Source organism: Myiozetetes cayanensis, unplaced genomic scaffold (assembly GCF_022539395.1).
Source record: "Myiozetetes cayanensis isolate MyiCay16 unplaced genomic scaffold, myiCay2020 scf5-8, whole genome shotgun sequence".
NCBI lineage: Eukaryota > Metazoa > Chordata > Aves > Passeriformes > Tyrannidae > Myiozetetes > Myiozetetes cayanensis.
The window spans coordinates 93,265,270-93,278,727 of NW_026087742.1; the positions used below are offsets into that span (position 1 = coordinate 93,265,270).

Below are 13,458 nucleotides of genomic sequence, written 5' to 3' on the forward strand. Positions count from 1 at the left end.
GAATAAACTGGTTATATGTGTAAGTCCCTGCTGCTTGGATGATTTTTAGTGATGCACTACAGATGACACCTTTCTTCTGACTTTGCTAACTGACATCATCCTTGCTTCCTAATGCCTTTTTTTCCTTCCCTTTCCTCCTTCCTCCTTCTCCTTTTTAAATTTTTTCTTCTTTTTTTTTCAGAGTCCTCTGCTGTAAAAGCATTGAGGAAAGCACTCATGACAACTGCAGATTGTATAAGCTTTCTCATCTAGATTGTCATTTAAAGTTCAATTTTCATGATTAGTCAAATGAATCAAAATGATAATTGTGAGGCATTCTGTGACACAGACATTAGTCACTACTGCTGATAGTCGGGTATATGGTTTTGTATCACCTATACAAAATATGTTGGTATCAAGCTTGTATTCACTGGGCATTTAAACAATTGGACTTGAGTGAATTTTCTCCTAAAATTTTCTTCTATGATTTTCATCTTTCCATTTGTTTGTCACAACTTTCTGTGGCTTCAAAAAGGTGTATGGAGAAGGTCACCCATTTTTTCAGACCTTGTTCTTTTAAACTTTGTTGCCATGTGCTTCTTAGTCACTGAGTGACAACTGTACAACTCTCACCCCCAAACCCTCCTATTCTGTTTAAGTTATTAATGTCTCTGAAGAGTTTTGTCCTTTTCTGGTTTGAAGGACAAAGTATTATGCACCATTTTGCACACCTGACTTTTCCTGGTGTTAATGAGATTCTGGAGTCAGAAGCTCTAAAATCTGTTTGAGATCACAAGCTTCAGTCCTCTGCATGACGGAGGGATTCTGTTTTGGAATTTCCTTTTAACATTTTTTTCTTTCAAGGTTTCAGGCTTGTTTTCAAATGCCAGTCGCTACAGAATCACTAGTCTTGAGCTCTAGGCTTTCACTGAGGCCATTTGCTTTTTGTGTGCTGTAATGCCGGTTCTTGGCTCCAGGGGAAATAAACTCCATAGGCATCCTGCTTTCTGTTTCGTGACTGAAGCACACTATGCAATTACTGTTACACAGCTTTTGCCCGATGTCAAGCTTGTAGCCTCACAGAAGTTCTGAAGGTGAGTAGTACTCTCATCTCCAGGAACTTGTAAGGGAAAGTACAGTTTCTAGATGTTAATGATTGTTTTTTTCATAAGAAACCTTGTGTCAAGGATGTAGAGCTGATATAAGAAACCCGGGTAAGGAAAACAAGTCTGGTTTCATACTGTTGTCTTTTTCCGAGTCCATCCTTTTGGTCTTTGCTGTTGAGGGAGTCTGGCTATATGTATCCAATACTTCCTTTAGTGGCTAAAATGGGACCCTAACAGTATTTTAATCAAAGAAAAAATTTCTTATGTGCCTTAGTGCAGGTGATCATGGATGTGTGCTCCCAGCCTAGTGGGCGGTCTCCTTTGGCTCCTGCTATTACTAAGGGATCTGGGCTTCTGAAAAAGACCCATAGTACGCAGCCTGACATAGTCCTTGTCCTTCATAAGCAGTTGCAGAAACTTCTTCCAGTCATCTTAATACTTAGAGGTCATAAATGAATTAGAAGACCCCATCCTTTAAACAAAAGAAGCCTATAGGAGTGCCCTAACATCTGTCTAGTCCCTAAACTTTATACTTGTCCCTGAAAGTGGTCTGGATGCTCTCTTGTGCAATAGATTTCAGTTCTCCCTGCTGGAAACAAGCCTGAATCTGAGGCTTACACCACCTGGAGGAATGCTCTACACAGTAAGTCACAGAAAGCTTCATCTCTATACAATAACTTCCATACTGTGCAAGGAAACACCATTTGCTTTAGAAAGTGCATATGTTAAAGTCCTGCTCAATTACAAATTGCGTCCTGCTCAATTACAAAGCTACCCAATGAAGATGACTGGGTACTCCAGACAAATGGAGATATCCACCTTGCAATGTACTCTGGTATACCTGTGGATCAGCAAGCTGACACCTACAAAGGTATTGGCTAGATGGGAAATCCTAATTAGTTGTTTTGGGTCTCTCCTATCATGACAGTATAGCATTTAGCATAGGATTGTAAAGAAAGAAAACATGTAGGGTTTTTTTGTAATTCAGGAACCATTCAACCACTAAAATGTATATACAAAAAACCTTCAAAAATCTGGATACAAATTTATACAGTGTACCATGCTTAATTGAAAGCTTTTCCTTCCCACAAGAATACACTGATTTTTTTGACACAATGATCACAGCTACTCATATTCTAGAAAACTCAGAAAATCAATTTGATAATATACCAAAGCATATATTAAATGTCAAAAGAATATACTGCTGCAAAGGATCTGGTGGCTTGCCACAATGGAAATGACTCAGCTAGCTTGTTTAAAGAATGATATTTTAATTGCTTTGTAGATCACAAACCTGCCAGCCTTGTAATTTACACTGCTGAAGAACAAGACGACATCTCTCCTTGGCAGACAACTTCTTCTCTCCTGCTGCTGTATCAGCCAAATCTTTATACCTAGAAAAATGAGCAGAAGTAGAGTTACTCTAATGTTGGCCTGGTTGACATTTTTGCAGAAATTGTCAGTTCTCCTTTGACTCTCAGATCTTGATATCCAAACTGGAAGCTTGGGATTCTGATAAAGGTGAAGAAAACAAGAAGGCAAATCACTTCAAATTTCATATATTATTAGACATAACCTTGGACAATAACAGTGGGGGACAAGTGATGTCCATATTTTCTTCCTGTCAGTTCTTTGGATACTTCACTGAAAATTAATGGCAAAGAAATGAAAAGCCTCCCCAGCTGATACCATTGGAATTGAAGTGGATCATTGAAAAGAGGAAAATACATTTTCAGTATGTGTTATACAACTTATGCCTCCTAAGGAGTAATTCATAAGAAAGCAACATTGACAGAAATTATTTTTATCAGTCTGAAATAAAATTTTCTTAATTTTGAACAGAAAGTTATATAGCAAAGAGACTTTAAGGAACTTGATCAGTTTATTGGAAAGAAGTGCAAGAGGAGACTTGATTACAGCACTGAATACCTTCAAAGACAGAAAATGCTGGTTATTAAAAGGTTCTTTGATGTACCAGATAAAAGAACCAAGGAAGGTAACTTATGTAATACAAAGTATGTATAAAATTCAAATTTTAACTGAGGACTTATTTCAACATTTACTAAACTTACTACTAAAGAAACTGATTTTATACATCTTGATGCTACATACTTTACTATATTTAATAATATATAATATTTATTACATTATACATTATATTTTATGATGAAATTTTATTTACTTAGTTCTTTAACAGCTGAATTCACCTATAGCTCTGCTGCAACCCGAAACTGTGCTGTCCTGGGACAACTTGCATAGACCATGGTAGGCAAAGCTGCAGTGCTGGAATCACTCCAGGGACCTTGGCTGTCCCAGACCCTGTGGCAACTTTGGAGAAACATCTGCAAGTAAACTGCTGTAGGACCAAATTTTACCTGGATTTCTAGTTTTGTTTTGCTGCACAGACCCTGGGGTATTTCAGCTCCTGCAGTCTGGAAATGTTCTCTGGGCTGGTAGCAGCCCTGCTGAGGGTTCCATGGCTAAGTCTATACCAGTAAATGAAATGTGAGGACTGTTTCTCTGGCAGAGAAACCATCTGGCACAACCCCAGCCTGTTGATTTATTTATGCATGCAATATTATGTAGTCTGCTATGTTCACTTAAACTCTGTCACCTTCCAATAGAGTGAAGCCACATCTAAGCTGCCTTCTTTGACTGGTCACTAGCTTGTCCTAGTTCCCAAATTGTGACCATACAGGTAGTTGAGCTATTGGGAAAATGTTATCCCTAGTTTTCTACTGCTAATCTGGACTGTGAAACTAACTAAAAGGATCTGCAGTAAAGTTCTGGACCCTTCTTACCAGCATTCCTCTAAACAATTTCTAGCCACAAAGACATTTGTTTTAAAGACCTCTATTAAGGCTGAGGTCATCTTGTTTCCACACTTGTATCAACAGAGTTATCTTAGAAGTCATGAGGAATCAGAGGTGCTAGAGAGACAACTGCTGGAAAGCTTAGAAACTGCTGACTGAAAGAAAGATGATTCAGCATTGACTCCCAATGCATGAAACAGTAACTGCAAAAGCGGTCAGCCTGAAACTCCCTTACAGCACAAACCCAAAGAAACATATTTAATTCCTGGAATAGAGACAAATTAAAATTGAAAAGGTTGAAATTCTAAGTTTGGCTCAGGTTTACTTTTGATACATGCAAATCATAGGATTCAAGCACAGCAAAACATTCTTTATAGTCTATGTACTATACAAGAGGCCAGACAAAAATGATCCACTGTATTCCTCCATGTTTAAAAGTCTCTTAAAATTCCACCACATTACCCTGGAAGTCTAATCAGAATTCGCAATTTCATTCCATCCATTAAAGCAAACTCTATCTTAGGGAAAAGTAGATCACCTTCCAAACGTACTGCTACGTACACAGAGGAAGTCTGTGGTAGAAACAAATTTCTATAGTTAGCTCCTACAATGCTAGAACAACCATTAGCCCATCCTCTTTTTCTCTGTTAGACACTGAAAAGCTATGCTCCTAGCCTGAGTTAGTCACCTTGTTCTCAAACCAGTCTGTGAAGACGGGTATTTCTGTAGGGTGACTTGTTCTATGCATTCAAGATATTTTTGCTAAAACATGAAGATATTGCCCTCTGGAGGTGCCTTTCTCCACTGACCATAGATGGACTCAGAAGAGAAGTCCAGACTGGATGCTTACGTTCTGGGTGACTGAGAGAAAGCTCACCTTTATGTCTACTTATTTGATTGAGTTACTCAACTTGCAGAGGAACTAGCAGAGGGGTTAAGAGAATTTATTTCTCCCATCTCTCTTGTTCAAATCTACCGGTTAAGCACCTAGAATGAAAAAGTACCTTTAGGCCTGGTGTTATAATTTACTATCAATCATTTTTTATCTTACATAAGGCTGCTTAAACAAAAACAACACAAAGTTTTCAACTATTTTTCAGTCACAGTGGTTCCCTGGTTTTATTTAATCCTGTGAAATACACTTCAGCTAAATTTGGATTGGTGAGTTAGTTGTCTAGACTTTTTTAAGAATCAGTAGAATAGAGTATTCTGATGTCATATTCCCTAATGTAACACTGATGTTTACAATAGGTCAGATGAACTGTGCACTGTAAAACCACCATGTCTTTCCACTGAGTAAAAAGATGCTCTTGACTCCAGCCTAGACATCTTATATTAGACAAAGAGAATCTCCTTTCTAGCCAAGAGGTGATAAAACCCAGTATTTCATGGCATAGGCAGAACAACTCATTCACCAAGGGTTCCAAAATAAAATACAAATCAGGGAGATCTAAAGGATTAATTTGAATCAATATCTCTCCACCACCATGTTAAGACTAATGTAGTGTTGATTAGGAAATAAATATTAGAACCTCTTCTATTTACAAGCTGAGACAGGGAACACTACTATTAGTGGAGGGGCTCTCCCCAACACGCCTACATATCAATGTAAGAGAAGCTCCATTTTCTCCACTTTTTCCTTAGCACCCTCCTTGTCCTAACTTGTCATTTTCACACACCTAAACAGAAGAAAGATGTTCCAGCTAGACAGGCTTGCACTGTGAGCATGTACAGACTGGCCAGGATTCTGCGGTGTTGCAGAAATGTGCTCTGACCTCTCTTTCTTTGCTCCTGAATGATGCTATCTATCAGGGTAATTTTTGTTTGTTTGAAGTAGATATTGCTGCCAATACCTTCAGGTAGCTTGTGAATATGGAAAACACAGTTCTCTTGGGTCTTCACAGATAAGGATGCTATCTAATCATTTTCTCCCTCACTTCCCTAAGTGCACAGCTGACAAGATCTAGCAGGCTGTTTTTCCCCGAGACAGAATATTCTGCAGTTCAGGTTATGGCACAGTAACCCACAGTAATATTCTATAATAATAAGGCTCAGCACGCTATTCAATTTACACGGAGTGTGCACAAATAGGCTGTAGGGCTGTACTCCCAGTTCTGTATGCACAGCAAATCTTTAAGCATTGGAATAAACACCACTCGGTTTCAATAGTACATCAACATGATAGGAGATACTAAAGGAAAGAACATGGCAAGCACAAAGGGCAAAAAAACAAGCAGCTCCAAATCAATAGCTTAGTAAAACTACATAGATGTCTTTGAACTGAAGCCACAAAACTACTTTTTTTGTTTTGGTTTGGTTTTTTTTGCTATTCTTTTTCCCACTTGTCTCTTGCCTAGTTAAGAAAGACCAAAAATAATAAAATTAGAGGTAGCTACTGACTGCAATCCAATGTACCTCAGTAAGAGGATAGTTTCTAACACTAGAACTCAAATCTTTCCTGAAAGCAACTCTTTCTTTTCACGTTTTTATCTTGTTGATTAAAAAATAAAAGTCACATATGGCTGGCAGGGTTATAAGAATGTTAAGTTAGATTGTTCTAAGTTTTAAATATCCAATCTCAGCTTATGCAAGGAAAAATAATAACTCCTGTCAGTATAATTCATTATGTTGCAGTTTCATTTTCTCTTTCTTTTGTTTACTACAATGTACTGTTTGCCACAGTAAACTGGTATGATTTAGTAAGATCTATTCAAAAAGTAGTGAATAAAAAGCAGCAATCAAAATTAAATTGTGTCCTCTATTTCTGCTAGAAGAAATTAAAAAAAATGCCATCCAAAAGGAGTAAAACCAGGTTGTGCTGTCTTGTTAAATTCTCTTTTTCCCCCTTTCTAAACTTCCTTTCATCTTTCTTTGACAGCTAGTCACAAATTGATGTATTGTTGATGTCTGTGAAAAATGTGAAAGAAATGGACTTTGTTTACAGAACTTGTGTTCTTACGTGCTCATAACTCAAATTTTTTAGTTTTGTTTATTCGGATTTGGGGAGGATGGGGAGAGTGGATTAGGTAAGGTTTGTATTTGAAAAGTCTATCAAGTGAGAGGTGAAATATCTAGAGTCTATCTACTGAAGAGATTTCTAATTTATTTTTAAGAAGAAAAAAAAAGGATGGTTGAAAAATTTTCAGTAGAAATATTATAAAAGCAGTCAGTAGCAAAGAATGAGATGGAATTTTGATTAATGTTACCTGTATATATAGGATACATATTTATTCATTCCACTTCCCTGTGTTATATTCTTTTTTTCTTGAAGGAATAACCTAATTATTCCTGAAATATGAGGAACATGGGAAATTCCAGATAATTAGGAAAGGGGAAATAGAGTACTATAGTTTCCAAAAAAATAAAAGTGATTCTGTCAATCTCTGTACAATATGTGACATAAATATCTCATTATACAGCATAAATATTAATAACCAAAGCAGCTATTCAAAATTTTTGAGAAAGTAAATCTTTGGGTGCTGATGAGAAGATACCTTTATAAATAACAGATTACAGCAGACAGACTTCATTTGGGGCTTCTTTTATAGAAGTACAAAAATACCGTATAAGAAGACTGTAATGTTCCCCTCTTTATGAAAAATTGTGAACCGAGGCTGCTTCAAACAGACTTATAGAAGTAATTCAGATTGTTGTAAAGGTGAAGATGAAATGCAATGTGCCTGAAACAATGAGTATACATAGCAATGAATCAACACTTCAAAGTATCTGCCTACCATACCAGTATTAAGTTTTTTAATATCTTAATCGATATCAAGCAACACAGTATTAAATGGGTAGATCTGCAGACCTATAAGAAATAAGGGAGAAAATAATAAAATTAAAACAATTTTGGATAGACTGCAAGCAGTTTTATTCTCTCTGGATGAATCTAGCACACAGACTTGCTGACAGAAAGAAATCTGGAAAGTAATACTAGAAGTGATCTTACAGCAAACTGACTATCTATGGTATTTTTACAACATTTATACATATGCAACTGGAAGCCAAAAAGTTTTTATCTGGTGAAACATATTGATTTTTTACTTCAACAATTAAAAATTCACTTCCTGTATAAAGAGGTATAGGGGAATACATAGCATGCTTTAACGTGTCTAGGGAAAAAGGAAGATAGATTTAATAACAATAAATGGTAGGTAATGGGATGAAAGAACAAAATAAAGACTAAAAAACAGAAGTGGGAAAAACCTCAGAAAATCCCCAGGAGAAAATTTTACAGTGACCCAAATGTGTGTCAGCCACTGGCCCATGTGGAACTCAATACAGACTTTTGAGGGAGAATCATGACTATGAAATCTGCTGGATCAGAGAATACCTTTGCAGAAGAAGTGGCCACTTGGGATATTTCAATTTAGACTGAATACAAAGTAAGATAAATTTCTCATATAAAGATACTACCCTATGACAGATGACAAAGAAATGAATTGGAAGAGTCTTTCTTTTCCTAATTTTTTGGGGTTTTTGCATTAGGTTTTGTGACCCTTAATCTTTTCTAGAAATCTGAATTTTAATTTTTGGAGAGCAGAAGTAATGAAGATATGTGTGTCTTAATCCTGGAATATTCATTCATATACTTCCTGTAATTTGGCAGAGGCTTCCTCATTTCAGACAATGTGGCAGCAGAATAGTAAGTAGAATATAAATTATAGTTCAGCTCCTGGGATTAGTGGATTCAACTATGCAAATAAAGAAAATGAATTCTCAACATCTGCTAAAGATTTGCATTACAATACTTTTGTACCATCTTACTTAAAGCTGATGTTCCCATTTCATCTTGATAAAGCAATGTAAAACATATTTATTTTTAAAATTGGCAAAAATCACACATTAACTCAAAAATATGCTAGCATTGAGCAAACAAGCAGCTTTATTACATTTGACTCTAACTCAGCAAATGTTTACATTTAGACAGGTCACTTCCACAGCTAACTGTCTCTTCATGCTTGGGCACTCCACAAACATGCACACAGGGCAATAAAATGCTTCACTGTACACAGACTATATGGACTGTAGAACAAATTTAACTCTTTTTAACCTGCTGATTTAATTCTGTTTAACACAGCAGTGATGTAGGACTGCTGTGTAATGAAGCTAGTTTGCTTTCTCCACAGACACAGCCACGTGATGAGAGAGATCAAAACTGAAAATCCTTCAGTGGCTTGTACAACTTTCCCACTTGGTCTCCTGGTGGGGTTGCTACTTCATTGGCTCATTATCTGCCAAGAAAGCACGGCCCAGCACATCGGGAAATATGCTGAGATAGGTGTATGTTGCAGAAGGAGAAAGTAAAACTAGAATAAAATGGAAATTGGAATATTAAAGAGAAATAGGATTAGATTTGCTGTTTCACCTAGATAACACTTCGCTTTTTCCCTCCTTTTGCTTTCTTTTCTTCTCCTATGCAACCTGTACTCAGACAAAGAGTAATGGAAAGATGTAAAACCCTTCCAACAATGCTCACTGGTGGCTCAGACAAGGTGTACTGCAATTATGGGGAAGCATTTTTGGACCTTCTTAAAACATATGGCAAAATAGCTTCTTGGAAGATCATCTCTACTTCTCTCTTCTGTGGGAGCTTCCCTTATGCCTCTTAACCCTGTGAGTACTATCAGTGTGGATAACAGGGATTCTGCTGGCTCTGAAACGTGTAATGGTTAGATAAACTATGCAAGCAATATTTTTCAAGATAGGCTAAGGCTGTACAGATTGGCATACTGTACCAATACTGGACCAGATTCTGCTCTCATTTAGAGAAGAGTACAGCCTGAATAATTCTGCTAAAACAGATGATGCTAAATTAACACCACGCTGATCTAAATAAAAAAGTAAAGTAAGATCCAGTGATTAAGATATGTAAAAGGATTTTACGTGGTCTTGTACAGGATTTTGTGTTTGCTCTCAGATGTCACCAGCATTAACTGCCTACTATTATTCAGCCTGACTAGGAAATCTAGCTTTAGGAAGTGTCATTCCAGGTTGTTCTGCTGAAGATTAAATGGTTGTAAAGAATATCAAGATAAGGAGAAAAAGGGTGCCATGAATATCTGAGTTGAGTGGAAAGAATTTAACAGCTGCAGAGCCACAGGGAAAAAAAACAGCAGGAAGGTCACAATTGTTTTTGAGTGTGGACTGCATCTATACAAGCCCTGTGAGCATAAAAAACAGCACTCGAGAGCAACTAGGATTTTTCTAGGCACTGAAAGAAAGCAATTATATTTAATTAAGCAATAAATACAAAGGAATTATTTTCAAACTATATACTAAAATTAATCTATCTATGTGACAATTTGCACCTTAATTCAATAATTCAAATTTCCTGCATGGTGCCACTGGCATAAATTAATGTGTTGCTTATTTACTAACTTTAAATTATTTATTTCAAATATATGCCAGTTTGTATTAATTTAAGAGGTCAACAAATTAACAGGCATTTCCTTAAAAGAGTTTCACTGTATAAGGACTAGCAAAGATATTAGTAGTTTATAATATTTTAACATTTCTATGTCAGGTATTTCTTACTATCATATATAAATTTATGTCCATTATCTTTGTCATTATGTGACATCAGCAAATTATGAAGTACTTAATAATTATTTTTGTTGAAACATCAAGATTCTGAAATAATGTTATCAGCTGCTTATTACAGGCACATGGGACTCAGTCAGCTTGTGAGATATGGGCCAAGAACTTTCAATATGCTTATTTGTGCACAAATATAATTTTATTTATTTTTATAACCTTTTAATGCTTGTAGATGAAATCCAGTGCTGTGGTAGGTATTTTAGAACCCTGTAGAAACATTTCTCCATGTTTAGAAACAGCACAAGCTTTTAAATTCACAGATGTAAAACATACATAGATATTATAAGGATATCCTAGAGAAACAGGGTTATTTAGTGATTTAATCAACATTTAGTTAACCCTAAGGAATAAGAAATGTCAAGTGCTAGTGGAAACCAGAGGTACCAAGGGTGGTGCTTATCTCTGAAAATGAAATAAACATTTTAAAATTTCACAGATTCTTTCTTCAATTAAATAAAGTAAACCACTAGAACTGCTGAAACAGTTCAGCCAGAATTATGCTTGTGTGTGCCCAATAGATTTATGATTGCCTAAGAAAACATAGTTGTAAGCACCTAGTAGTGGAGAGAGAACAATACCCTGACATTCCCATAGAAACAACCTAAAAGCCAGGACATTCCCTATTGCACAAAACAATAAAATCTCAGTATAGAATGCATAAAACTTACTTAGTCAAGCTTCTTACAAAATGTAACAGATTATTCAGATTGCACACCAAACATTTGAAAGTTCGGAGCTGCCAGACTTAACTGACCATGTCATCTTTATTTCCCTGTATCTGGCTATTTTATGACCTAATTACATCCCCCTGCTCAAGGGACCCCTTTTCTTGTCAGTCTTGTAAAAGTCTATGTACATGACAGACATGAATAATTCAACTGACTTCAACAGTTTACACCCATTTGTAATTGCTTTAGCAAATTAGGGTTGCATTATAGAACTATGAAGATGCCCAGCAAACAATGCTGATATTTCTTTTTGCCTTCAAAATACAGCTAGATGCCTTCTAAATAAAGTTAGGTGTTTGCTCTACCACTGAAAACTCCAGTCAAAAAAGAAACTTTATTTTCTCTTATAGTCAGTCATTTGTGCACTGTCAGTCAGCCCCTGAAACATCAGCAGCTTTATCATTTTTGCAGTCCAAACTCTCTGACCTGTAAGGTAAGGACTGATATTTTGCATGTACAACACTAATTCTGTGGGTCAGAGAACTGATGATACTGTGGTATTGCTTCAAAAGCTGCCCATTTCAACTCCCAAATGTTGTTCTCTGATTTTGTTCGAGCCTGTTACGAAGCATTAATTCTTTCCCTTAACACAGATGGGAGCTACATCAAGTCTGTGAAGTACCTACAAAACCAGATAAACCTAAAATAAGCTGAATCATATCCTAAAAGTGATCACTTTTGTCTGTACCCTATAAATTAAGTCCTGGATAATTAGGCAAGCCACTGTAGGCATATGAAATTATCTAGCACATTTCTTGTGTTTCAAATTTTAAAAAGGACCTAAGGGGGAAAATGTAGCAAACAAGCCAAACAGATAGAAAGGAACAACTCCAAAGAGGGTAAAACAGAATAGTCTGTCTACAATCAGACAATGTGTAAAGAGTTATTTCATTTTTTCATAGTATGAATAGCCCAGTAACTCACTCCACTATCACATTTACAAGTAGATTTGAAATGGTCTACAGCCTTTAAGACAGCCTCAAATACCTACTTACATCTCAGCAATCCCCCAGAGTGATTTAAACCAATTCTAGGCTTGTCAGGGAGAATGTCAGAGCATTCTGGTTCTGGTCATCTCTTACAGTACAAGCTTTCCGAGGGATTAGTAGTTTAGAGTAATTCTGAGACTGCTGTAAACACTCCTAAACTGTGTTCCTCCATCAGAAAGGTTGGCAAAAGGAAAAAAAAAAAAAAGCTCAGGGTAAAAGGAAGAGGGGATATTCAGAGTGATGGAGTTTGTCTTCCCAAGTGACCATCACATGTGATGAAATAGCTTTCCTGGAGATGGTTGAACACCTGCCTGGGAAGTAGAGATTGATTTTTTTTTTTTTATTTGTTATGCACAAGTTTTTCTTTCCCTATTCAATTGTTTTTATTTCATCATATGAGTTTTCTAACTTTTCCTTTCCTAATTCTCTCCCCCACCCCACTAGGAAAGGAATGAGCCACGTGGGAGCGAGTTGGGTGCTGGGATTAACCAAATGAAACTTCTTTATCACAGTGATTTATTGGGGGTGCTTGTGGATGAGAGGCTGGACACGACCTTGCAATGTGCACTTGTAGCCCAGAAAGCCAATTGTATCCTGGGCTGCATCAAAAGAAGTGTGACAAGCACGCTGAGGGAGGCAATTCTGTCCCTCTGCTCTGATGAGACCCCACCTGGAATCCTGCATCCATCTCCCGGGTCCCCAACATAAGAATGACATCAATCTGTTGGAGCAAGTCCTGAAGAAGGCCACGAAGATAGTCAGAGGTCTGGAGCACCTCTCCTATGAAGACAGGCTGAGAGAGCTGGGGTTGTTCAACTGCAGAGAAAAAGGCTCTAGAGTGACCTTATTGTGGCCTCCCAGTATCTAAAGGTGGCCTATGGGATAGCCAGGGAGGCACTCTGGCAAGGGCATCTACTCATAGGACCAGGAGGAATGGGTTTAAAGTAAAAGAAGGCAAGTTTAGGTGAAATATTAGGAGGAAATTCTTTACTGCGAGGATGAGGAACAGGTTGTGGAGGCTCCATCCCTGGATGAGGCCAGGGCATGGATGGGGCCCTGAGCAACCTGGTAGTGGAAGGAGTCCCTGCCCGTGGCAGGAGGTTTGGAAAGAGGTGATCTTAAAGGTCCTTTCAATCACAAATCATTCTATGATTCTATAATAATTACTAAAAGTGTCAAAGACATAGCCATTTCAAAAATCAGTTTTAAACTTTGTGGAGAACCTCCATTCTTCAAAGGAAAT

The 13,458-nt window shown here is 37.1% G+C and overlaps 1 protein-coding gene across 3 annotated transcripts in view; it reads right to left on the reverse strand.

Annotated features, from left to right (window-relative positions):
• The window catches only part of MYO16 (myosin XVI), a 359,061-nt gene that overhangs the window by 61,545 nt on the left and 284,058 nt on the right, over positions 1 to 13,458 (reverse strand). For all 3 annotated transcript variants that reach the window (XM_050333209.1, XM_050333207.1, XM_050333208.1), the window contains one exon: positions 2,380 to 2,479. In XM_050333209.1, the coding sequence (XP_050189166.1) occupies positions 2,380 to 2,479 (100 nt within the window). The remainder of the gene's footprint in view (positions 1 to 2,379; positions 2,480 to 13,458) is intronic.